The 20,724-nt window shown below is 36.4% G+C and overlaps 7 protein-coding genes and 1 long non-coding RNA gene across 16 annotated transcripts in view; 7 read left to right on the top strand and 1 right to left on the bottom strand.

Annotated features, from left to right (window-relative positions):
- Positions 1-3,852, top strand: part of LOC149602658 (tripartite motif-containing protein 2-like) — a 46,345-nt gene extending 42,493 nt beyond the window's left edge. For all 4 annotated transcript variants that reach the window (XM_089860841.1, XM_089860842.1, XM_089860844.1 and 1 more), the window contains 6 exons: positions 16-306; positions 366-950; positions 1,013-1,456; positions 1,539-1,814; positions 1,876-2,148; positions 2,759-3,852. In XM_089860841.1, the coding sequence (XP_089716967.1) occupies positions 16-306; positions 366-950; positions 1,013-1,456; positions 1,539-1,814; positions 1,876-2,148; positions 2,759-2,911 (2,022 nt within the window). In that variant the 3' untranslated portion in view covers positions 2,912-3,852. The remainder of the gene's footprint in view (positions 1-15; positions 307-365; positions 951-1,012; positions 1,457-1,538; positions 1,815-1,875; positions 2,149-2,758) is intronic.
- A 123-nt stretch (positions 3,853-3,975) lies between these two features.
- Positions 3,976-7,684, top strand: LOC149602657 (uncharacterized). Of its 3 annotated transcripts, none has more exons than XM_089860846.1 (11): positions 3,976-4,331; positions 4,428-4,821; positions 4,883-5,012; positions 5,080-5,168; positions 5,229-5,327; positions 5,397-5,588; positions 5,921-6,004; positions 6,077-6,313; positions 6,377-6,622; positions 7,084-7,150; positions 7,241-7,485. In XM_089860846.1, exons 2-11 carry the CDS (start codon positions 4,777-4,779, stop codon positions 7,267-7,269), a joined length of 1,218 nt encoding a protein of 405 aa, XP_089716972.1. In that variant the 5' UTR covers positions 3,976-4,331; positions 4,428-4,776; the 3' UTR covers positions 7,270-7,485. The 3 variants fall into 3 exon arrangements, 2 of the variants coding, with proteins under 2 accessions (XP_089716972.1, XP_089716971.1); XM_089860845.1 differs by having other exon boundaries at positions 3,977-4,331; positions 4,428-4,690; positions 4,755-4,821; positions 6,077-6,622; positions 7,241-7,481; XR_016377841.1 differs by adding an exon at positions 7,623-7,684 and having other exon boundaries at positions 3,978-4,331; positions 6,077-6,622; positions 7,241-7,569.
- A 40-nt stretch (positions 7,685-7,724) lies between these two features.
- Positions 7,725-9,304, top strand: LOC149602656 (uncharacterized). Of its 2 annotated transcripts, XM_089860854.1 has the most exons (8): positions 7,725-7,859; positions 7,933-8,025; positions 8,096-8,228; positions 8,295-8,377; positions 8,448-8,546; positions 8,618-8,746; positions 8,806-8,865; positions 8,941-9,304. In XM_089860854.1, the coding sequence occupies exons 2-8, from the start codon at positions 7,960-7,962 to the stop codon at positions 9,136-9,138; spliced, it is 768 nt and encodes a 255-aa protein (XP_089716980.1). In that variant the 5' UTR covers positions 7,725-7,859; positions 7,933-7,959; the 3' UTR covers positions 9,139-9,304. The 2 variants fall into 2 exon arrangements, with proteins under 2 accessions (XP_089716980.1, XP_089716979.1); XM_089860853.1 differs by having other exon boundaries at positions 7,855-8,025.
- A 464-nt stretch (positions 9,305-9,768) lies between these two features.
- Positions 9,769-11,764, top strand: LOC149602655 (uncharacterized). 3 transcript variants are annotated; one of them, XM_089860851.1, is made up of 8 exons: positions 9,769-9,916; positions 10,002-10,151; positions 10,208-10,358; positions 10,455-10,543; positions 10,613-10,711; positions 10,806-10,910; positions 10,972-11,028; positions 11,178-11,764. In XM_089860851.1, the coding sequence occupies exons 2-8, from the start codon at positions 10,092-10,094 to the stop codon at positions 11,487-11,489; spliced, it is 873 nt and encodes a 290-aa protein (XP_089716977.1). In that variant the 5' UTR covers positions 9,769-9,916; positions 10,002-10,091; the 3' UTR covers positions 11,490-11,764. The 3 variants fall into 3 exon arrangements, with proteins under 3 accessions (XP_089716977.1, XP_089716975.1, XP_089716976.1); XM_089860849.1 differs by having other exon boundaries at positions 9,775-9,942; XM_089860850.1 differs by having other exon boundaries at positions 9,775-9,946.
- Positions 11,765-11,883: 119 nt separating this feature from the next.
- Positions 11,884-13,699, top strand: LOC149602654 (uncharacterized). Its single transcript, XM_089860855.1, has 7 exons — positions 11,884-12,255; positions 12,330-12,474; positions 12,546-12,634; positions 12,878-12,976; positions 13,042-13,137; positions 13,211-13,267; positions 13,330-13,699. Exons 1-7 carry the CDS (start codon positions 12,196-12,198, stop codon positions 13,486-13,488), a joined length of 705 nt encoding a protein of 234 aa, XP_089716981.1. The 5' UTR covers positions 11,884-12,195; the 3' UTR covers positions 13,489-13,699.
- A 12-nt stretch (positions 13,700-13,711) lies between these two features.
- Positions 13,712-15,818, top strand: LOC149602653 (uncharacterized). The gene is made up of 7 exons (XM_089860852.1): positions 13,712-14,208; positions 14,264-14,414; positions 14,501-14,589; positions 14,650-14,748; positions 15,096-15,200; positions 15,258-15,314; positions 15,447-15,818. Exons 1-7 carry the CDS (start codon positions 14,149-14,151, stop codon positions 15,687-15,689), a joined length of 804 nt encoding a protein of 267 aa, XP_089716978.1. The 5' UTR covers positions 13,712-14,148; the 3' UTR covers positions 15,690-15,818.
- A 605-nt stretch (positions 15,819-16,423) lies between these two features.
- On the top strand, positions 16,424-19,696 carry LOC149602652 (uncharacterized). Its single transcript, XM_089860887.1, has 11 exons — positions 16,424-16,623; positions 16,689-16,812; positions 16,879-16,967; positions 17,052-17,153; positions 17,220-17,315; positions 17,376-17,474; positions 17,535-17,594; positions 17,660-18,053; positions 18,116-18,417; positions 18,485-18,893; positions 19,390-19,696. Exons 1-11 carry the CDS (start codon positions 16,570-16,572, stop codon positions 19,416-19,418), a joined length of 1,758 nt encoding a protein of 585 aa, XP_089717013.1. The 5' UTR covers positions 16,424-16,569; the 3' UTR covers positions 19,419-19,696.
- Positions 19,697-19,989: 293 nt separating this feature from the next.
- On the bottom strand, positions 19,990-20,680 carry LOC149602651 (uncharacterized). The gene is made up of 2 exons (XR_016377869.1): positions 20,545-20,680; positions 19,990-20,314 (listed from the first exon to the last, which is right to left on the bottom strand). It is a non-coding gene; the product is annotated as an uncharacterized LOC149602651 (long non-coding RNA).
- Positions 20,681-20,724: the final 44 nt, after the last annotated feature.

Raw genomic sequence — 20,724 nt, 5'->3', positions numbered from 1 at the left:
TATTTCGCATAAAAGGTGTGTGCCGGTATTCACTTAACTTCGACACCGACTTGCGACCATCGTATTTTATCCCTGAGCGAGTTGGCGCTGATGGAGGACCAAGAGCGTTGCCGCGACCAACCGTCTTTGATGTGTCCGAAACACAACAGTCAAACACTACGTTTCTACTGCAGCGATTGCGAAACTGCAGTTTGCGTAACTTGTACCGATATCGAACACGGTGGTCATATGACCATGAGACTTAGGGAAGCGATTGAAGACCAGAAAGCTACTCTAAGGAAGCTGTTGGATAAAGCTTTCGTACAGGTAAATTTGTTCGTCATAATGTTTAAAACCGTGATATTAAATCTGACCGATTTCTTTAGGTTCCTGAAATTAAAGATGCCATAGAAACCGTTAGTGGGACATCAAACTTACTAAATCAAAAGTACCAAGAGGCGTCTCAACAGATTCAACAATGTTTCAACTCTTTGGCGGAGACATTGGAAAAACGGAAGGTTGAATTACTCACCGAGCTTGAGGATGTTCATCGATCCAAACAGAGGATCTTGGACAAACAAAGAGATGTGCTAGAACTGTGCCTTTCCAATCTCGCTACGAGTTGCGATTTTACGGATAACGCTCTCAACCACGGTACCGATACCGAGGTGCTCTTGGTCAACAAACAAGTGGCCGAGAAACTGACCGAGTTTGCCGTCATGAGGGTTCAAAAGGATCCTGAAGAGAACTCTTACTTGGTATTTTTGGGGGAAGACGGAGCGACTTCCTTGAAGAAAAGTATTTTGAATTTTGGCTGCGTGCGTACCACTAGCGCCATTTCTTACGAAAGTACGGCATCGGGGGAAGGATTGAAACATACGGTAGTTGGAAAACCAACTTTAGTTAATATTACCACCAAAGATAGGAGGCGGGAGATAGTCAAAGACGCTTGCGATGGTGGAATACTTCAAGTAAGTAATTGTGACTTGAAAGTCCTTTATAGCATAAACCTTAACCACGTTTAATTGTCTAGGCCTCTTTGATATCAACCGATTCCTCAGTACCCAGCATTGTCCCTGACGTTGTCGATCTCAAAAACGGAAGTTACGATCTCTCGTATACAGTGCCGCAGGAAGGCATCTACGAACTATCCATTATTTTACTCGGTCATCACATTCGGGGAAGCCCTTTCCAAGTCAGGGCTTACGGCGAAGAAGAAAGCTCCTCAAGCGATAGACCAACCAGCTCCAAAATACCCAGGACGACCGGAGTCCGGCAAAGAGCGACTAAAAGGCCTCCTAGCTATAGGTCCAGCGGATCACACAGACGCAGTAATCCCATCGAAGATGACCTAGTTATGAGGGTCGGTCTTAAAGGCAGGGCTAAAGGAGAGTTCTCGAACCCTCAAGGAGTTTGTTGTTCGCCAATGGCTAATGGTAGAATCATCGTCGCTGATAGCAACAATCAATGTGTTCAGGTAAATATTGTCTCTAAAAAAGCGAAGAGGAAAACACTATAACGTCTGATTGATGAATTTTTGGATCTGCCATTAATCTCAGGTATTCACGAGTACGGGAGAGTGCAAACTAAGATTTGGCGTTAGAGGACGTAGCGCCGGTCAAATGCAAAGGCCCACTGGTGTTTCTGTCATGCCCAATGGGAATTACGTTGTCGCTGACTATGAAAATAAATGGGTTAGCATCTTCGAACCCAATGGAAAGTTCGTGAATAGACTTGGTACCGGGAAACTACTCGGACCTAAAGGCGTTGCCGTCGACAAGAATGGACACATTGTAGTTGTGGATAACAAAGGCAGTTGCGTACTTATATTCCAAGTAAGTAATTGCGGTTCATCATCAAGATTTTTTTAAAAACAACTAAACAACGCCAATTTAGGAAAATGGTAAATTGCTATACCGATTTGGATCTCGAGGCAATAGCTACGAGAAATTTGCCGGACCTCATTACGCCGCCGTTAACAGCAAAAATCAGATTATAGTGACAGATTTCCATAATCATTGCATCAAATTGTTCGATTGCGAAGGAAATTACTTGACGTCGTTCGGATCAAATGGTGAAGGGAATGGACAGTTCAACGCCCCGACTGGAATCGCCGTCGACTCCCAGGATAACATCATAGTTGCTGACTGGGGAAACAGCAGAATTCAGGTAGGCCATAGGTCAAAAAGTCCCAATATAATATATTCGCAAAATTTCTGGAATGCGCAAATTCATTCATCAATTGCTTTTTTTGGTTAAAATACTGTTTTGGTTTTCCCGTGGTGGACGGTGCACGCTTTTGCTTAGTTGGTGCAATTGTTTTCAGCTTGCAATTATCGCCCGGGTTTTTCTTTGTTGCACGAATTCAAAGTTTCATTAAGTTAGCTAAAGGAATGGTTTCAGTTCCGAAATGGTTTTATTTGTAGTTACTGGGCAGCTTTTAGTTCCGAAATGGTTTTATTTGTAGTTACTGGGCAGCTTTTAGTTCCGAAATGGTTTTATTTGTAGTTACTGGGCAGCTTTTAGTTCCGAAATGGTTTTATTTGTAGTTACTGGGCAGCTTTTAGTTCCGAAATGGTTTTATTTGTAGTTACTGGGCAGCTTTTAGTTCCGAAATGGTTTTGCACTGCACGTTTTCATTCTTTTCCTTCCAAAGTAAATTTTTCCTCACGTTGCCGAGTTGTAGTTGCATCCATTCCGTCTTAAATAGTTCATTGCTGCGTTGTCAGTCCGTTATTTTTATGATAATTTCTGACAATATGATTTGTAAATAAATAAGGTTTTCGATTCGAATGGGTCTTTCTTGTCATTCGTCAACACTAACGGGGAGCCGTTGTACGGACCTCAAGGTTTGGCGTTAACTTCCGACGGATACGTCGTTGTGGCCGATTCCGGCAATCATTGTTTCAAAGTCTACAAGTATTTACAATGACCTTCAAAATGTAGTAACTTAGGCTCCGATAATGAAGTTAATGTTGCGGCTGGTATTGAGTTCGAAGAATGAACTTTTCGTTTCTCTATCGCGTCTTTCCATATATATTTACGTATTTTTTGTTGTGGTTTATTTTGGATTCCACGTATAAATGTTTTTAATATAATTTCTATTCCTATTGTAAAGACAAATTATATATTATATATTTTTTCAAGCAAATTGTAAATTTTTAAGCTTTGAAATTAGTTAGGTTTAGGCCCCTACTAACAAATTTTCGAATTCGAAATCCCTACGAGGTAAATTGTTTTTTTTAAATAAATAAATAAACAAATAATTAATTTCCCTAATTAGTTTTACCTTCATATTAGGCTTAGATCTCTAGGTTGTAAAGGCAAAAACAAATATTTAGTTTTATGTTAATTAATACACGTGTGTATAAACAACGTCAATGGTGCCAATAACTCGTTATGGGAACACTAATAATGGGCTATGAAAAACATAAAGAATTATTAAAAAAAAAAACCCAGAAACCTAACAAATTTAGAGAGTGTAGCTTCCAGAAAATGTTTTTAAATGTATACTGATCAGCTCCTTAAAACGAAATTAACAAAAATAGCTAGTGATATTATAATTAATGCACCGGTAAATTAATAATATGCAAAAGTTAATTAATTAATTAAGAAATAATTAAAACCCTAATAACAATTCTTAAACCTTTTTTTCCTTCCCTCTAATAACTTTTCATCTGAAGTTTTAATATATGCAATTTAAAAGAAATGAAAACTAATACGTTAAACAATACCCTATTATACCAACTAACGTTAATTTTTTTAATTAAATAATAGAATGTTAACAAATTTAAATTGTTTCTAAATATCCACGTGGCTAAATTGTTGAAAACCTCATATTGGTCACCAGAATAAAAAATATACCTAGACTTATTTGTTAATAAGTTAATATTTGTTTTCCCAAAACGTTATAAAAATGTCCAAACGGGCTGACGGGCAAATCCTGGTGCTTTGCTACTAGCAGAAGTATATAATACTTTTCTTTGAGAGAAGTGTACAAAGCGGGGTAATTGTAACATGATTCTTCCCAAACAAGGACACTAAACCGATTCACATACACAATAAATAGTTCCCTCGTCATTACTCTATTAGCGCTTAACTATTTGCCAAGGCGCATTCGCTTGTGGATTTTTGTCCCACGTCAAGACAATCAAGGTTTGTGGGTTGATTGCTGAGGATTTAGTATACCAAACAGTTGTAGAATTCACCCCAAGGTTCGATGAGCAGGAGAGCAAACTAAAAGGGTGAGCCTGGGAAGAATCATGCAACTAAAGTATTAAGAGGATACACGAGAGTGTCATCCTTTTCAACTAAATATTATTAATTTCCTTGATGTTCATTTTATTAAGATGGTGAGTTGATAACCCTTTTCAGGTTTGTTAACAATAACAATTCCATCCGCTACGCAGTTCTGAGAAAAGTAGTTATAGAAACGTACTTATTTTCAGAGATATTACACTTCCATTGTTAATGAATCTCAGCTTATTCAAGATCCGTTGTCCTAAACGATTTCAAGATAAGCTAAATTTTTCTGTAAGAGATAACGCGCGTCACCTTACAATATGCAATAAATATGCCTGGTATTTAAGCGCCTCGTAAACCAAATTAGACAGTTATTTCCACCAATGAGCAATTCGTTGAATTACGCCTTTTCTTTATCTTATCACATAAATGTATTGCCGTTATTGATTCTGATCCAGTTTCTTTGATTGTACGCCATTTAGTGGCTACAGCTTTTTTGTCGCAATTAAGTTTCATTTTTTAAAATGTTGTAGGCAACAAAATAACTGCCTAAATATGATTAACAACTACGTAACGAACTTAGCTGGTGGCTTCAGCATCGTAAGTAATTTTGAACTAATTTAGTTCAATAAATTTACTTATTCTTCTTTGAAAACTTTAGTTGCAGAGTTCATTGCTTTTAGCATGGGATGCATTCTTTTTATTTGTTTGTTATCAGCCGTTGGTTTATACCGATTATATGAATAAATGGTTATCGTATTTCTACATGCAAGTGGAAGGTGTTCAATACGGTAATCTTAGTTAAAGATTTTAATTAATATACTAATTACTAATTAAGTATAATACACGGTATTTCAGGTATTAATGCGGTAGTTATTTTGAATACCATACTGAACTTCGTTTGGCTTCTCAGTTCCGTTGGTGCTTTACTGTCAAATCGGTTTTCGGTAAATTTTAGGGTTATAATTGACTTGTTAAAAGTGTACGAAATATTGGGTATGATTTAGAAATCGAATGCATCTGGTATTAGAGCATGGATTGGGGTAACAATGGCAATCATCTTCACCGATGTAGCCTTGACATTATTCGTAATTTTTTCATCAACGGTAATTTACCAACCTTATATACGAAGTGTGATAATATTTTATTGAAAATATGTGTAATTAACATTTTAGGTTACATTCGAGGACTTGTTTCGTACGGAGAAAAGGTTTTTTAACAATTTTAATTCAACTTTTGTCGAATCGCGAGTTGTAAATGGGACTACGGTTGTTTTGAATACTTTTGACAAAGATGTTGCGTACAAAGGCTATACGTTGTTTCTTGCTGGAATCAGTAGATTTTTCTTCATCGGTGTGTTGATTAATGTGAGTTTTTGGAATTTAATCCTATTAATAAGGTATGTTCCATAAGTTAGACACTTCTATACTTCGTAATGCTAGAGACTTATTGAGAGTTAGTTCGAAAACGACGCCAGAATTGACTACACTCGGTTAATTTTGCAGTCCATCTTCCTATTTAGTCTGTACTAAGCCTTTGACCACACCTCACCAGGCGTCACTTTACGAGAATCTATGACGTTTCTCTCTCTAGTTTGTAACTAATGACAAACTTATGGAACAAATCTTATGAACATATAATCCTATTAAGTTTAAGTTTGAATATTTAAAAAGAAAAACATTTTATACTTTATTTATAGATACCTTTAGTTTATTTCGCGTCACAAAGAGTACGCGAGATACGTTTGACAACTTCTACGACCAAAAAACAACGTTTATCAAAGGTAATTTACAATTAAACACATAAACAAAAGTCAAGGGCGACGATTAGCTTAAAGCGTTTTATTCTTAATTAGGCCAGCAGCTCTTTCTTTGACAATTTGGCCTTCGCTGACAGTAAACCAACCCCAAATATGTACGCCGATAACCAAATAACAAACGAGTACCAAGAACCGGCTGAAATAGAGAAATGGGTTGAACCTCCTCTTGCCAAAAAAGTTGACCCTGTTACTGGAGTCATTCACAATCGTTTCCGGACATCTAAACCACCGGACTTTGTAATACACGAAGACCCGAAGGAACGACGTATATCCGTTAGAAATTACGATTTAAATATCGACGCTGTGCCGCGTGCTAATGCGATACCTCAAAATCAGTTCAATGGCAGTTTGCCTAACACACCTGCATTGAGGTCCAACTTTATGATAAGCAAGTTGTACCCTGATATGCCAGAGATCCCGGACGTAGATTACGACGATGTTCCTGATACCCCGCCAAGAACACCATCACCACCACGTATAATGTCAAATGGATATCATAATCAAATTCATAATATGGCCAACAATCCCTTGTACGCTACAATTAATAAACCCAACCAGCGATCACCAATGTTATCTTCATTCGTACGTTAATTTTTAATATTCAAATAACGGGAAGGTTATAATACTTCCCTTAAATAAGAAGTGTACCACAAAGCGGGGTAATAGTAACATGATTCTTCCTAACATTGCATTTGGAGCAAGGTTACTAAACCTGATCACATACGAAATAAATAGTTCCCTCATTATTACTCTATTAGCGCTGCTTAACTATTTGCCAAGGCGCATGCGCTTGTGTGTTTTTGTCCCATGTCAAGAAAATCAAGGATTGCTTGTTGATTGGTGGGGATTTAGTACCAAACAGTTATAGAATTCACCCCACGGTGCGATGCCCATCTGAAGTGTGATGAGCAGGAGAGCTAACAGAAAGGATGAGCCTGGGAAGAATCATGTTACATTTAACTACAGCATTAAAAGGATACAGAGTGTCATCCTTCTTTTATTATCCCCTTCTGATTATACTTAATGTTTATGCATCATTGTAGCCCAGACCTATGAACGGTCAAAACGGAACTATACCCGAATCTTTTAATTATGATGGACATAGATCAGGTTTGTTTATTAACGTTAAATATTAACTTAAAAGGATTTAAATTGAAATAAGCTCATTTATATTTAAACATTTCGCCTATCTCTCTATAGCTAACCCTGGAGGTCACGGGAGATATTGAAAACTGTAAATTCTTCCATTGTAGACTTTCAAATAATGCATATTTAAATAAGATACTGGCATCTTACCAGAAGCCAGTGAACCGAAGAGTTGATAATTTAATTTATTTTTATAGTCCCGTAACAAAGCATAATTTTTCTAACTCGTAGTAAATATGTAAATTATCCGCAATGCATAAAGAATTGCCATAAAATAATAATACAAATATACGTATCGTGATTTTCTAATTTAATCGCAATTAATTAGGTTCCACTTAAATTGAAATCTCGAAGTATGTATGAAAGAAGAAGAAAATGCCTACGTAAGTTTAAAGTTGGGGATTTACACATCTAGGCCTAACATTTACTATTTTAGAAAGTAGTTATTTGTTAGTTCAACTGTGCCAATAATATACTGGTATTATTTAAATATTCCTAACTAAATAAGGATGATAAACAAGGGTGACCGCCAAATATGTTGACGTGCATGCTTGTCTTTATAAAGCTATTTTCTTCCCCAACGTCTACGCACCCATCTGTGTTTTACATAAATGCAGCTGTATGTATTCAATAGTTACGTCAATTTTCATTTAATTGGAAAATAGCATAATGAGTATGTACTTTGTGTCTTTGAGATTCAACGCGAGCCTTCGTTTTAGCGCAGTCACTTTCTTAATTTTTTTCAGTCTAGTTTATAATCACTTAAAATCAATATGAATATCATCTGCGATTGTTGTTCCATTAAAGTGTTAACATTCATAGCAGCATTAACGGGATTCGTAAGTTAAAAATGTTGGTGTTAAAATATACATAAGTTTATTATTATAAGTTTGGAATTGCCACGTTTAGATTCAAGCAATGATTTCCTTGGGAATTAGTAGTTACTATTGCGATCTCTATCTTTCCGATTACATCCCAAAGATTATTGAATTTCCATTATGGGCTATTTTGATCCGCGGTGTTACTATAGACTTTGATGACAGTAAGATAAACTGTTAAATATAAGGCCTTTTCAGACTGGCTAAATTTAAAGTAAATTAATTTGCAGCTATGAAGGGTCTTATTCCAACTGTAGCAGTGATGAGTAGTATTTGGGTTGTATCATCTTTTGTTCTCGTAGCAGGAAATATCGTATGGAATTAAATATACGCTTTAATTACATAAATACATTTTTAATTTATAATTTACGTATTTCATATAGAAAAATCGTGTGATATTCATAACTCAGTGGATAATTGTTACGGTTGTTATAACAGTTTTCGACATCATATTCATGATTTACTTTTTAACTATGACTTCTGTAAGGGCTATGGATGAACTCGTGGAAGTAATTGTAATCTTATTTGAGGGTTTTTGGGGTGGGACTTTTAGGATGTACTGGGAAATATATTCAGCTGGGAGGAGGACACGCAGGATCTGACCAAAGCGGACTTAGTTAGAGGCTACATATGGATGCTTTACGTTTTTGGAAAATTTGGAATTTTCTTTTGGCTCCTTAATGTAATTTTCACATCATACCCAATTAAATTAAAAAAATTTCACGATTTAAATTTTTTCAGTTGTACTTAGCGTACATTGTTTACAGACGTGCCACTATACTCTTAGAAAGCATCAGAACGGTTAAAATATTTAATTAACTCGATTCAATCTTAATCATAATTAGAACTCTAAATAATTTAATTATTATTTTACAGGAGAAAACATCTAATTCGTACATAACTCTTGGAACCAAATCTGTGCAATTTGGCTCGAATAATTCAACCGTATCGAGCCTAGCTACAATAAACGAACACTCTAAAATCGCGACAGGTTGGTCTGGAACGCAAAACGCAACGAAACAGTCCAGATTACAAGATAACAGAGGTTACGTTTCGGACGGGGTTTGCTATTAATTGCTGTAGACACGTTTAAGGGTGTTTTGTATAAATTGTGTTGCTATGTTTTCTATATATTTGTAGATTGTAATTGTATGTTGTACTAAATACTCTAAACTATAATCCTTTATTGATAAAATTCTCACCTATGACTAGTTTCTAACGATGTTTTCTCAACTATATGTGTTAGAAAATAGCAATTTTCAGCCCACCGGAGGCTATTTTAGGGTCATCACTCGTCGAAATAACAGTACTTAAGGGCTACCTACGGTGGCCAGGCGACTGGCAGCAATCAGACCCAAATCGCTTTACATCGCCTAACAACAACCCATAAGGCCATTGGCCATTGATGACGGACGACGTGGTTTATAACCAACGCCCCTTTTCTGATGATTGAGTGAGAACGCAGGAAATTTGACGTTATTGAATAAGAAAACAAAACGTTCTACCAAGGATAAGCCCAACAACGAACGATAATACATCAATCGATACCCGCTGCTTAGTGTAAAGAGAGTACACTCTATCTATTCGTGGATTTTTATCCACCCTCCCAAGACGGAAACTCGTTTCATTCAATCCCTCGGACCCTACCATATACATCTGTCCATAGAAACCTAAAGCTGGAGGCAACGACGCGGCTTCGTTTGGGTTGGGGAGCTTAGGAGCAGCTAGTAGGGATCGAGTTTAGTTAGGGTGAAGACGGCTTCAATTTTTATTAGAATTTAACCTCGGTAGACGCAACATTTTCACCTATTTCATGAACCTTTTAGAATCAAATGACCTTGGATAATTGAAGGTTAAATTAATTTCGAAGTTTTCGCAGTAGGTAAGAGTATTTTTACGTACCTCTTGTAAATATAACGATGCTTGTTTTTTTGTAGACATTGCAGCTTTAGTGACTCACCACTAGGGCCTCTCACAGTTCTTACAGCTGTGCGTCTTGAGTTTGAGCCTAATTTGAATTTGTAAACATGGGCTGTTGCGGGTGCGCCTTGTACGGCTCCGCTATTACAGCGGGTGTACTTGGAATTGTAAGATAGTTCGTTATTTTCTTGAAAACCATGGTTTGATATTGTTTAATTTATAGATTCAAAGTGTCATCTATATCATCATGTCAATTCCAGTTGCCATAATACATTACAGTTATTCGAGGTACTATGACTCAAGACACTGGTTAGCCGTACAGAACCCGGAGCAGTACCATATTGATTTCATTGGCTTCTTGAGGATTAATACGGGTATTAAAATCTGCACACTCTTCATTTGAAATTTAATGTAACTTGATATGTTGAGGGGTGATTTCTGAAACAAGTTGTACCTATGTCCATGCTTAGCTGTCAAAACGATGGTTGTGGTTACCATGTTCTTCAATGTACTGTGGCTCGCGTCTTCCATTGCTTTACTGGTGTCCAACGTCAAGAGGGTACATTGATAAGTCAACCGCTATTCAATGTGATCGTTAGGCCTAAATGGTTAAACATTTTTTGTATAGAAGCCCAATGCTAATGGTGTTCTCCAATGGACCGTTATCACATCCATAATGACCGCTTGCGAGATACTTTTCACGTTTTACCTAATAAGTATTGGCTCGGTATGTTGATACTTTTTGTAACATTGATGAAGTGTGTCCCTCCCTCCTTGGTTTTTTGGAGCTGTTATTCTGAACATATCGATAAATAATGTAGGATCAGATTAAAAGCGGTTACCCAGACTTTTACCGCAGTTTTTTCTTCCTTGATTTGGCATCAGTAAGTCGAGGGTATGGAGTATTATTCGGATGGTGTTTCAACGTAAGGCTATTTGTTGTACCTTGGGATTTCAACAGATCCAATAATTAGGCTTAATGTTTAGATTCCATTGACCGTTTTCGTCTACAAACGCTATCAGGAAATCCGTAAAATGAAATTGGTATATACACATACGATGCCTTTGGCACCGAAACTGAGTTCAATGTCATTCAGTTACGAAATGGCGGGGTGAAAATATTGAACCAGTTTTGGTGCTGAGGTAATTGAACTGTCTGTCTTTGTGAAGACGTGACGTGACGTTTTATTTAGGCAAGAGCCGCGAACGCTGACACCGTACCACTTAACCCACAACCGGAAGGGCAAGTGTTTCCTAACAACCAATTTCAAATTCAAATGCAACAGAGGCCTTACGCCATGGTGCCCATCGACTGCTTGACTCAACCTCCTCCACAATGGGTCACCGGACCGTACAATCCTCAATACCCTGGGGCGCAACCGGGTTTTCAACCTCAGCCCTACGTCTACCCCAACGCTCCGCATGACGTTGGTTTGAATGGACAACCTTCTTTAGACAGTAACACCGAATGTCACGAGACACCCTTGGTTAAGGGGCAGGCCTAAATGTATTAATGTTCCTTCAGTAACGTACAGTCTTGAACAATTCAACATAACAATTAGATATCTATTTGAGTCGGAGTTTTAAAGGACAAACTATAGCCAATCACCCATTGAATGGCACATTTAGAATCTTAAATAATAATACTCAATGTAAAAGGCTAACTTACTACAATAGTTTTTAGATCTGTAAGACTATAGATTTTATCGTGTTTAGTTACGTATTTGTATAAATATTTCTTACGAATGAATGTAAGAATTTCATTAAAAGTATACCCTAACGTTTTGGTGTTGAGATTTTTACTTTCAAAGTACAGCACCTTAGGCGTTTTGAAAAAGCCAAGGACCATCCATGGTTTGGTAATAAATTTTATTATATTCAGTATTTTTTCCTCAAAAAGGTACGTACCGAAACTAAGTTAAATCGCGTGATAAATATGTGTTCCTTAAGTTTAATTAAAGATTGATTGGTTTCTACTAAGTTTTTTGAAGGTCATACTATTATATAGATTTTTTTTCAGTGCCAGACCCTTGTAGGCATAGTTATGTTAATTATTTCCTATAGGGTTTTAGTCAAAACACATAAAACTTCTTTTTTATATAGAAAACCTGTCTTGGGCTAATTAATGCCTTTTATTTTCAAGAGAGACTTTGGCTTCATTTGCGGTCTATAATCCGTTCTTGGCCAGGTCCTACCATTCCACTCGTCGTCATGGGTTGCTTTGGATGTTCTTTATATTGGTCCACAGTAACCGCGGGAATTCTGGGCATTGTAAGTGCATTAAGTCAAAAATTGTTTTTCGATTATAAAATTAAGTACTGATCGGGTTCATTCCGTGATATTAGCTTCAAAGTATATTGTATTCGTCGCTTTGTGTGTTGGTATGTATAGACCATTTTTCATCATTTTCGTACGAAAATAAAGTTGACGTAAAGATGGAATGGAGTTATCGTTTTTATGAAATGATGAACTTGTTCAGAATTCATTCGGGTAAACTATATTAATTTAAATATTTTGACCACTTTTACTATTAATTAATTTGTTAATTTTTAATTGCGCAGCTGTCAAAGTGATAATTATTCCGACTGTAATATTCAATTTTTCTTGGTTCTTTTCATCGCTTGTTTTACTGTCTGGTAACTCGAGATCTGTAAGTTTTGGTTTTTTAATTATATGTTATGAAACATTTGTCTGTCTGATTGTAACGCTAAGAGTACGTTTATCTTTCAAACCATGATTACTTTGAAATCAAATGATTATGAAATCTCGGCGTTAGAGCCCAATTCTATCTTTGAGCGTTCCCATGCAGTTCTTATATTTGTTCTTCGGCATAAAATTTAATTGCAATCTTAATTGTAAATAAAGTGATTATGCTTTGAATTTTTAATTGTAGAATTTCAAAGCTAATTGCGTACTACAATGGGTTATTCTAACCGGTGTCATGACAGTTTATGAGATGCTGTGCACTTTTTATTTGCTAACCATTTCAGTTGTAAGTACAACGATATATTTCTTCAAGTTATTTACTTTTTATTATATGTTAATTTTTCTTTCAAGGACAATATAAATTCAAGTGGCTACGAGGGATATTTCTACCTTGATTTAGCGACCATTAGTCGAGGTTACGGGGTGGTATTCGGTTGGAGTTTTAATGTGAGTTGAAAATTTAATAATTAACGAGGGCATATTTTAATAATGACTTTTTTTTTCTTAAATTTATTTAAAGATTCCATTAAGTGTTTTTGTTTTTAAACGTTACAAGGAAATAATTCGAGGAAAACATGTACGTAAGTCGTGGACATTTCGCAAGGACAGGTTTTTAATGTTTTATTAATGATATAATAGCTAAGCGAAGCGACAGAACTCGCCCATTTACAACCCGACCAAGTTATCGAAGCCCGGGTACTGTTTTCTCGGCCTTATTCCCATTCGTTACCCACACCGGATCCCTTGCCAAGGTGGACACCATCTCCCCAATGTGTTCCTCCGCAATACAATAATTAAGATCTGTTATTTGAAAAAAATTTAACAGACGTTATCAATGGACTTTTATTTTGATATATCTGTTAAATATAATGCGCGAAGACTGTTTAAAATTATTTGTTAATTATTACGTATGGGTGTTTTAATATAAGATTAAGAAAAAAAAGAAATACATTGTTCAATTATTTATTTCCAATAAATATCCTTGAATAATTTTCCTACATTTATATAACGCAATCTAATCAGCAGGAATTCATTTGGTTAGACCATAAGTTCTTAAGATAAGTTCCATAAGTTTGTCACTGGGTACTGAGAGCTTGTCATGAAGTGACGTAGATGAAACGTCATAAAGATTCTGGTGAGGTGCTGTACAGACTAAATGAAAGATGAACTGCAAAACCGAGTGTAGTCTTCAATTCCCGCTTGTCGTTCTCGAACTAGCTCGAGCTGTAAGTCTCTAGAATTACGAAGTGTAGGAAGTGTCCTACTTATGGAACATATCTTATAAACTTATGGTTAGACCTTATCTTATAGATTGCTAAAATTCAAAGTACCATGAATCTTAAAAGCTCAATTGTTTAAGATTACTTCGACGTTTCAATATTAAAATTCAGTCTATTTTTAGTGGAGAACACATGGTTTCGCAGGGTTTAAATTAAGTTAAATAATTGAATTGCAAACATGGGCTGTTGCGGGTGCGGTTTGTATGGCTCCACTGTTACAGCGGGTGTACTGGGAATTGTAAGTCAATTATATTTACTTTAATGCTAATATTTGATATTGTTCAATTAAACAGATTCAAAGCGTCATCTATTTTATGATATCAGTTGCAGTTACTGTTATACACTACACTTTAAGTAGAAGTTATGAGCGCTATTCCAGTGAAGGCAAAGAAGACCCGGAAAGGTTTAATGTTGATTTCCTTGCCTTCTTGCGGATTAATACGGGTAACTTTCTCCATTTTTAATTTTAAGAAACTTAATGTCAACTTAATATGCTGATTGTGATTTTTTATACACGTGTCAATGTTTAGCTGTCAAAACGATGATTGTGGTTATCCTCTTGTTCAACTTAATCTGGTTCGCGTCCTCCATTGCTCTTCTAGTATCAAACGTCAAGAGGGTACGACGATAGGTTGCAATTCAATGATTCTGAAGACTAAACATTTAATTTGGTAAATAGAAGCCCAATGCAAATGGTGTTTATCAATGGGTCATTATCACATCCGTAATGACCGTTTGCGAGATGTTATTGTCGTTTTACCTCATAAGTATTGCTGCGGTAGGTTATTGAGCATAGGTTTACAAGATATGTTCCATAAGTATGACACTACCTACACTTCGTAATGCTAGAGACTTACAGCTAGAGCTAGTTCGAGAACAACAAGCCAGAATTGACTACACTCGGCTAGTTTTGCAGTCCATCTTCCTATTTAGTCTGTACTAAGCCTTTGACAGCGCCTCACCAGGCGTCGCTTTATGAGAATCTATGACCCACGTCACTTCATGACAAGCTCCAGTTTGTAACCAGTGAAAAACTTATTGAACATATCTTATGAACTTATGCCTTGAGGAATTGTGTCTTGGTTCTTTCAATTCTCATTTTCTATGTATCCGTTAATAATGCAGGATAATGTGGGTGGCGGTTATCCATCGATTTACAGCGCTGAATTCTTTCTTGATTTGGCTGCAACAAGTCGTGGGTATGGAGTAGTTTTCGGATGGAGTTTCAACGTAAGGTTGTCGTACCTTGGGATTTCAACAGATCCAATAATAAGGCTTATTGTTTAGATTCCATTGACCGTTTTCGTCTACAAACGCTATCAGGAAATCCGTAAAATGAAATTGGTACATACGATACCTTTGGCACCGAAACTGAGTTTCACGTCATTCATTTACAAAATGAAAAGAAATAATTAAGAAGTTTTGGTGCTGTGGTAATTTAACTGTCTTTATAAAAACTCTGCGTTTAATATGCAGGCAAATGGTACGAGCCCTGACACCGTGACACATAACCTCCAACCGGAAGGTCAAGCGTTTCCATACAATCAAATCCAAATGCAACAGAGACCTTACTCCATGGCGTCCGTTGACTCCACTACGCAACCTCATCATTGGACAACCGGACATGACAATCCTCAATACCCTACGCTCTATCCCAAAGCTTCACATGACCCACATGACGTTGGTTTGAATGGACAACATGCTCTAGAGAGACAGTAACACCGCATGTCACAGACTCCCTTGATTAAGCATAGGACTAAAACTATTATTGTTAGGTCGTTTAGACTATAGCTTTAATTGTATTTAGTTAGGTGTTTTTACCTATAAATGTAACAATTTCATTAAATATCTACCAATATGTTTTGGAGTGTTCTATTGGGAACACTGTAAGATTTTCATTTGTTAACCAACCAACCTCTCATTCAAGGCTTCTTGCAAAATTGCAAGACCATTTTGAGTGGTATATACTTTGTTATTTTCAGTTATATTTCCTCAATAGGTATGTACTCAAATGAAAGTCACACAAAAAAATCGTGTAAACGAAGTTAATGAACCCCGAAGTCTGAAGTGATTAGTAGGTATGTGCCATAACGTGTAAAATCAAGGATGATTATATTTAAGTGCAATGATAATGAAGCATGGTGTGGGAATTACATTATGTTTTCGGTTCTTAGATGTATTATGAGAATTCTCAGTGTAACAGCGCGAATTATAAATACTTATCATATTTTCTTCTATTTCTGGCTATAGATTACGTTAAATACTTGGTTCAATTGTTTATGGTGCCATGCCAATAACCAGGCTATACCTATGAATTATCGGCAACAAAATTATTTAATTACTTGCCCCCGCCTTTAAACGACGCTATCTAATCTGGCGCAATGTCAGCCACAATTCATATGGATAGACCTTATCTACGATAGATTGCTAATATTCCAAGTACCAAGAAACTCCAAAGCTCAATTGTTTTGGCTCTTTTCGTTTTAATATCAAAAATCCGGTCCGGATAACATGGGGTTTCACCCGTTAGCTACAACCCAAAATTAGTCCTGAGTTGAATCACCTCAAAATATTACTTAACTTTAAACTTTAAATCAAAATGTGCGGGGTTAAACCAAAAATTCAAAGTTTAATTGCGGGCATTTTGGGAACAGTAAGTGTTGTTTCGTACAGGTTATCAGCTCTTTATGAAAATTTTAACGCTGTTTTTATCTACAGCTGCAAAGTTTGGTCTTTATTGCTTTAAATATAACACCGTGTTTGTATTATTTCGATGCAATTAGAAATGATAATTCAATTGGGAAATGGTTCAACGCCCCATTTCTTGAATCATTTAAGTCCGGTAAAGTTTGGTTTTAGTTTCATAATAGCTAGTGGATTGTGTATAAAAAATTATTTCATTTAACAGGTTTGAAAGCGATGCTTATTTCGCAGACTGTCGTGAATGTGATTTGGTTTTTATCGTCGTTAACTTTAATCGCTAGTAACTACACCAGGGTAATGTATAATTTCTCAATTTCATGTATCTTTACGTTGAAAGGTATTTTAGACCGCAGTATTGTCAATTAAAACATATTATAGGCAGCCTGCGCTGTCCGTCAATGGGTTGTGGTAACGACTCTTGTCATCATATGCTCTTTCATTTGCTGTTCCTATTATATAGCTCAAGCTATTCCCTCTATTGTGAGTATAATTGTAACGTAAAATTATCAATTTAATTAGTATTAATTGTAAGACCGACATGTTTAGTCCAATCCTCTACCCACGTCCAATGCATCAGAAGTGGCAACCAATCAGCCCGAAGTGACAACAATTCAGACTACATCGATACTTCACGCGTCAGAGGTAATAAATACTGCAAGTATTTTAATTTTAAGTTTTGTCATATTTGTACGTCACTTACAGACAAGCGCGACTGCGTCATATTGGAAGGAGAATTCTACTGTCTTCTCCTACTTTTTGATCGCTTTGTCTAACGGAGCCATCGTGCTATGGATATTAAATGTAATAAAAACATAGACCTGTTATGCCTCTGGTAACCTTTTAAACCATTTATTTATTTAGACACTTCTAGCCATAATGGTTCACAAAAGAGCGCGTCAAATTACTGATCAATCCAAAATTGTAGGTATTTTTAAATTAATTAAAGTCACCAAGAAACTCGACCAATGATTGACAACTCATTATAGAAACCTGGGATCGCAAGTAATGGTGAAACGCAACCTAAAGTACTCGCTCATGAATCAGACTATGACTATGATCGACCAACGATGAATGACGAAGACATGAGGGAAACGTCTTTGAGTCGTCTGCAAATGCCCCACCAGGATCCAATTCCTCATAATTATCCTTACGGAGGGTCCCTATCTACGGTCGGACAAGATAGTCCTTATACAAGTAGATCGAATGGTTTTCGCAACCGAGAGGAAGACGATCGACCCCATTTCAATCGACAACCATACGAAAATGAATCATACCACGACAAATTCGGTTTACCACCAAATATGGACGATTCCGGTGCCAGTGATTCCAACTTTGTCTTTAAAAGAAAAAGCGTGTACGACTATGAAAACAACGCAGCAGGTTAGTTGTTTTGATTTAAATGCATTTTTAACGACCTAGTGAAATTCCTTTCTGTTTAACAGAAATCGAAAACAGAATGGCTAAGATTGATTCTAGTCACGGTGCACGACGTCAAGAACTTAGTCCTAGGTCTGACATTGAACGTTTGGATTCATTTAGACGAGAGGAACAGTCGAAACTGCAACGTAATTACTCCGGACGCCGTCAAGCACAGCCCTGGATGGATCGTCATGATTTGACGCCATCACATGAACCAATAGCTCCGTTATCAAAAAGAGTTGAAAGAATTGAATCCATGACTCGTGCTGATAACCAAACAAAACTAAACCCAAAGATTTATCAACCAACAGCCTTTGAACCAGCGGTAAGTAATTAGATACTAAGCGAAACTATTTCTTTCAAAACTTAAATAATTACAATATTACACAAAGGCAAGAAACTCCATTTCACCACCTGTGGGTCAGCAGCTATTTACAAGGGTCCCTGGTTCTGGGAGAGATAATAACGGCTATTTATCAAGCGAAGACCATGTAAGAGACTCGCAGAGACGTTTGAGACCAACTCCAGAAGGAAGGTCTTACCATTCAGACCGGGAATCGAATAGCAGACCGACTTCCCCGAGAAATCTTCCCGTTGTTCATAGGGACAGAATGCCGCAGTATGATAACCCGGCCTACATTGACCCCAGAGACGAGGGTCCGACTCCAACAAGGTCACCAGTCAGGAACCAAAATTACCAGCAGCATAGAAGAAACTTTGGTGATCATGAAAGCCCAAGACGTTCCGAATATGAGGAACGACGTTTTGATAATCATCGTGAAGGAGGATACGAGGGTCAAGGTAATGATTTTCCGGTTTTAAACCGTGACAACCCTTGGATGACTGACAATCATAAGTTTATAAGATATGTTCCATAAGTTTATAAGATATGTTCCATAAGTTTATAAGATATGTTCCATAAGTTTATAAGATATGTTCCATAAGTTTGATACTAGCTATACTTCGTAATGCTAGAGACTTGTTGAGAGCTAGTTCGAGAAGGACGAGAGAATTGACTACACTAGGTTAAATTGCAGTCTATTTTTCTATTTGGTCTGTACAAAGCCTTTGACAACGCCTCACCAGGCGTCGCTTTACCTCGAATCTATGACCTACGTCACTTATAACAAGCTCTCAGTAGCCAGTGACAAACTTATGGAACATGTCTTGAGAACATATGCTACAATGAAGCCTCAATCTTGAGTCCATGGAATTTTCAGGGTTTTCTAGACTAAAACTTTTAAGTGTAGATCAATAAAACAATTGAAAAATTTAACTTTTTAATTGGTTTCTTTAGGTTACAAAGTACCTAGAGCACGGTACTAAGAAATGTTCCCAAATAATACTTCACAAGTAAAGCTTATGTCCATCCTGAGCTCGAATGGTAACTCTTGGGTTTTTGTTTTTAAAAAATTAACAAGCGTGTTGTGACTATTATACTAACAACGGATGTGAACTCTCTAATATATTATTTGTGACTAAAAATATACCAAAAATACTAATATAAATAATTAGAACAAATATACGGTTATACGTTCTTGATCTCGATACACGATCGAGAGAAAAAAAAAGCTAATTAAAATTTTCTTTTATAAATGTTTTAATCACTCTTGGCTCTTCTCATTTAATAGGGCAAAAATAATTAGCAAGAAGATAACAACGCTTATGATGTGACCCCGTATATGTGAACGGTTTTTTTTTTCTTCTCATAAATACAGATTGCCTTGACACCGATAATACACAAACTAACAGTATAGAATTACCAAAACTGGGCTAAAGATGACTTAACTGCAACTTCAAAGGCAAGTAGTTACGTAAGTTCCTTTTGCATTGTGTCTTTCTGATTTTGCGCTTCTTTTAATACAATTTTAATTTACGTCATTAAAACACTAACGCGTGACGATCAAAGTATATTTATTTTCATAAAGTAACAAAAAGTCTATTGCAAAACATTTACATCAACGATTCTTGTAGCGTAACACGTCACCATTGACGTTTACTTTTCCAAAAACCAACTTATTTCGATACCCATTGACGCAAAATCCTAGTTTTTAGAAAATATCTGACAAAAATAAACGCCAGATCTCAAAATAAACTAAACGGTTCCCTTATCAAATTAAAGACAATAGATGCTTCAAGTATTGACGTTGTATTGACATAGTCGGTTACCTATGCGTAGTATTGTTTTATTTCTAATCAAAAATTACCATGAAGTCGCAATCCTGTAGAAGAAAAAAATGTATTCAGTAAGAGTGAAATGAAAAACACATAATAATTTCATTAGCACGAAGTTATGAAAGGAATTTTTCCATAGGGGATCTTTTAAACACTGTAGGTGATGTGATGAGTCAATTGGGCGCTTGGTAGATACAAAATCAAGGACAAACATTGTTGTTTACAATTATTTCGCGATGGTAAAAGGCAGGCCTACTTTATCACGTCTTAAACTCACCGAAGAACACCGAAAAATTCAAATGAGATAAAATGCAATTAATTACGCGTTAAAACTTCTAGTTAATTGACGTCTGAACTATCTAACCAATAATATAAACTGTTTGGATGTACTCAATTTTCTCTCCATCAGTCACTCTTAACTCAGATTGGTTTCTTCTTTAACAAAAGATAAGATTGC

Source organism: Phalangium opilio, unplaced genomic scaffold (genome assembly GCF_054372755.1).
Source record: "Phalangium opilio isolate 3A_F unplaced genomic scaffold, DU_Popi_V2 ptg000354l_1, whole genome shotgun sequence".
NCBI lineage: Eukaryota > Metazoa > Arthropoda > Arachnida > Opiliones > Phalangiidae > Phalangium > Phalangium opilio.
Note: the sequence above shows the minus strand (reverse complement) of the source record. Positions and strands in the feature narration are given on the sequence as shown.

Excerpts from the sequence above, each read along its gene's own strand:
- LOC149602657 (XM_089860845.1), top strand. The coding sequence starts at position 4,777 with ATGATTAACAACTACGTAACGAACTTAGCTGGTGGCTTCAGCATC. Across the intron at positions 4,822-4,882 it reads TAGCTGGTGGCTTCAGCATC|TTGCAGAGTTCATTGCTTTT; the intron begins GTAAGTAATTTT and ends TGAAAACTTTAG. Across the intron at positions 5,328-5,396 it reads TCGTAATTTTTTCATCAACG|GTTACATTCGAGGACTTGTT; the intron begins GTAATTTACCAA and ends TTAACATTTTAG.
- LOC149602656 (XM_089860854.1), top strand. The coding sequence starts at position 7,960 with ATGAATATCATCTGCGATTGTTGTTCCATTAAAGTGTTAACATTCATA. Across the intron at positions 8,026-8,095 it reads TAGCAGCATTAACGGGATTC|ATTCAAGCAATGATTTCCTT; the intron begins GTAAGTTAAAAA and ends TGCCACGTTTAG. Across the intron at positions 8,229-8,294 it reads TACTATAGACTTTGATGACA|CTATGAAGGGTCTTATTCCA; the intron begins GTAAGATAAACT and ends ATTAATTTGCAG.
- LOC149602655 (XM_089860851.1), top strand. The coding sequence starts at position 10,092 with ATGGGCTGTTGCGGGTGCGCCTTGTACGGCTCCGCTATTACAGCGGGT. Across the intron at positions 10,152-10,207 it reads CAGCGGGTGTACTTGGAATT|ATTCAAAGTGTCATCTATAT; the intron begins GTAAGATAGTTC and ends TTTAATTTATAG. Across the intron at positions 10,911-10,971 it reads TATTCGGATGGTGTTTCAAC|ATTCCATTGACCGTTTTCGT; the intron begins GTAAGGCTATTT and ends CTTAATGTTTAG.
- LOC149602654 (XM_089860855.1), top strand. The coding sequence starts at position 12,196 with ATGGGTTGCTTTGGATGTTCTTTATATTGGTCCACAGTAACCGCGGGA. Across the intron at positions 12,977-13,041 it reads ATTTGCTAACCATTTCAGTT|GACAATATAAATTCAAGTGG; the intron begins GTAAGTACAACG and ends TTTTCTTTCAAG. Across the intron at positions 13,138-13,210 it reads TATTCGGTTGGAGTTTTAAT|ATTCCATTAAGTGTTTTTGT; the intron begins GTGAGTTGAAAA and ends ATTTATTTAAAG.
- LOC149602653 (XM_089860852.1), top strand. The coding sequence starts at position 14,149 with ATGGGCTGTTGCGGGTGCGGTTTGTATGGCTCCACTGTTACAGCGGGT. Across the intron at positions 14,590-14,649 it reads TAGTATCAAACGTCAAGAGG|AAGCCCAATGCAAATGGTGT; the intron begins GTACGACGATAG and ends TTTGGTAAATAG. Across the intron at positions 14,749-15,095 it reads ACCTCATAAGTATTGCTGCG|GATAATGTGGGTGGCGGTTA; the intron begins GTAGGTTATTGA and ends TTAATAATGCAG.
- LOC149602652 (XM_089860887.1), top strand. The coding sequence starts at position 16,570 with ATGTGCGGGGTTAAACCAAAAATTCAAAGTTTAATTGCGGGCATTTTG. Across the intron at positions 16,624-16,688 it reads TTGCGGGCATTTTGGGAACA|CTGCAAAGTTTGGTCTTTAT; the intron begins GTAAGTGTTGTT and ends TTTTATCTACAG. Across the intron at positions 16,968-17,051 it reads TCGCTAGTAACTACACCAGG|GCAGCCTGCGCTGTCCGTCA; the intron begins GTAATGTATAAT and ends AACATATTATAG.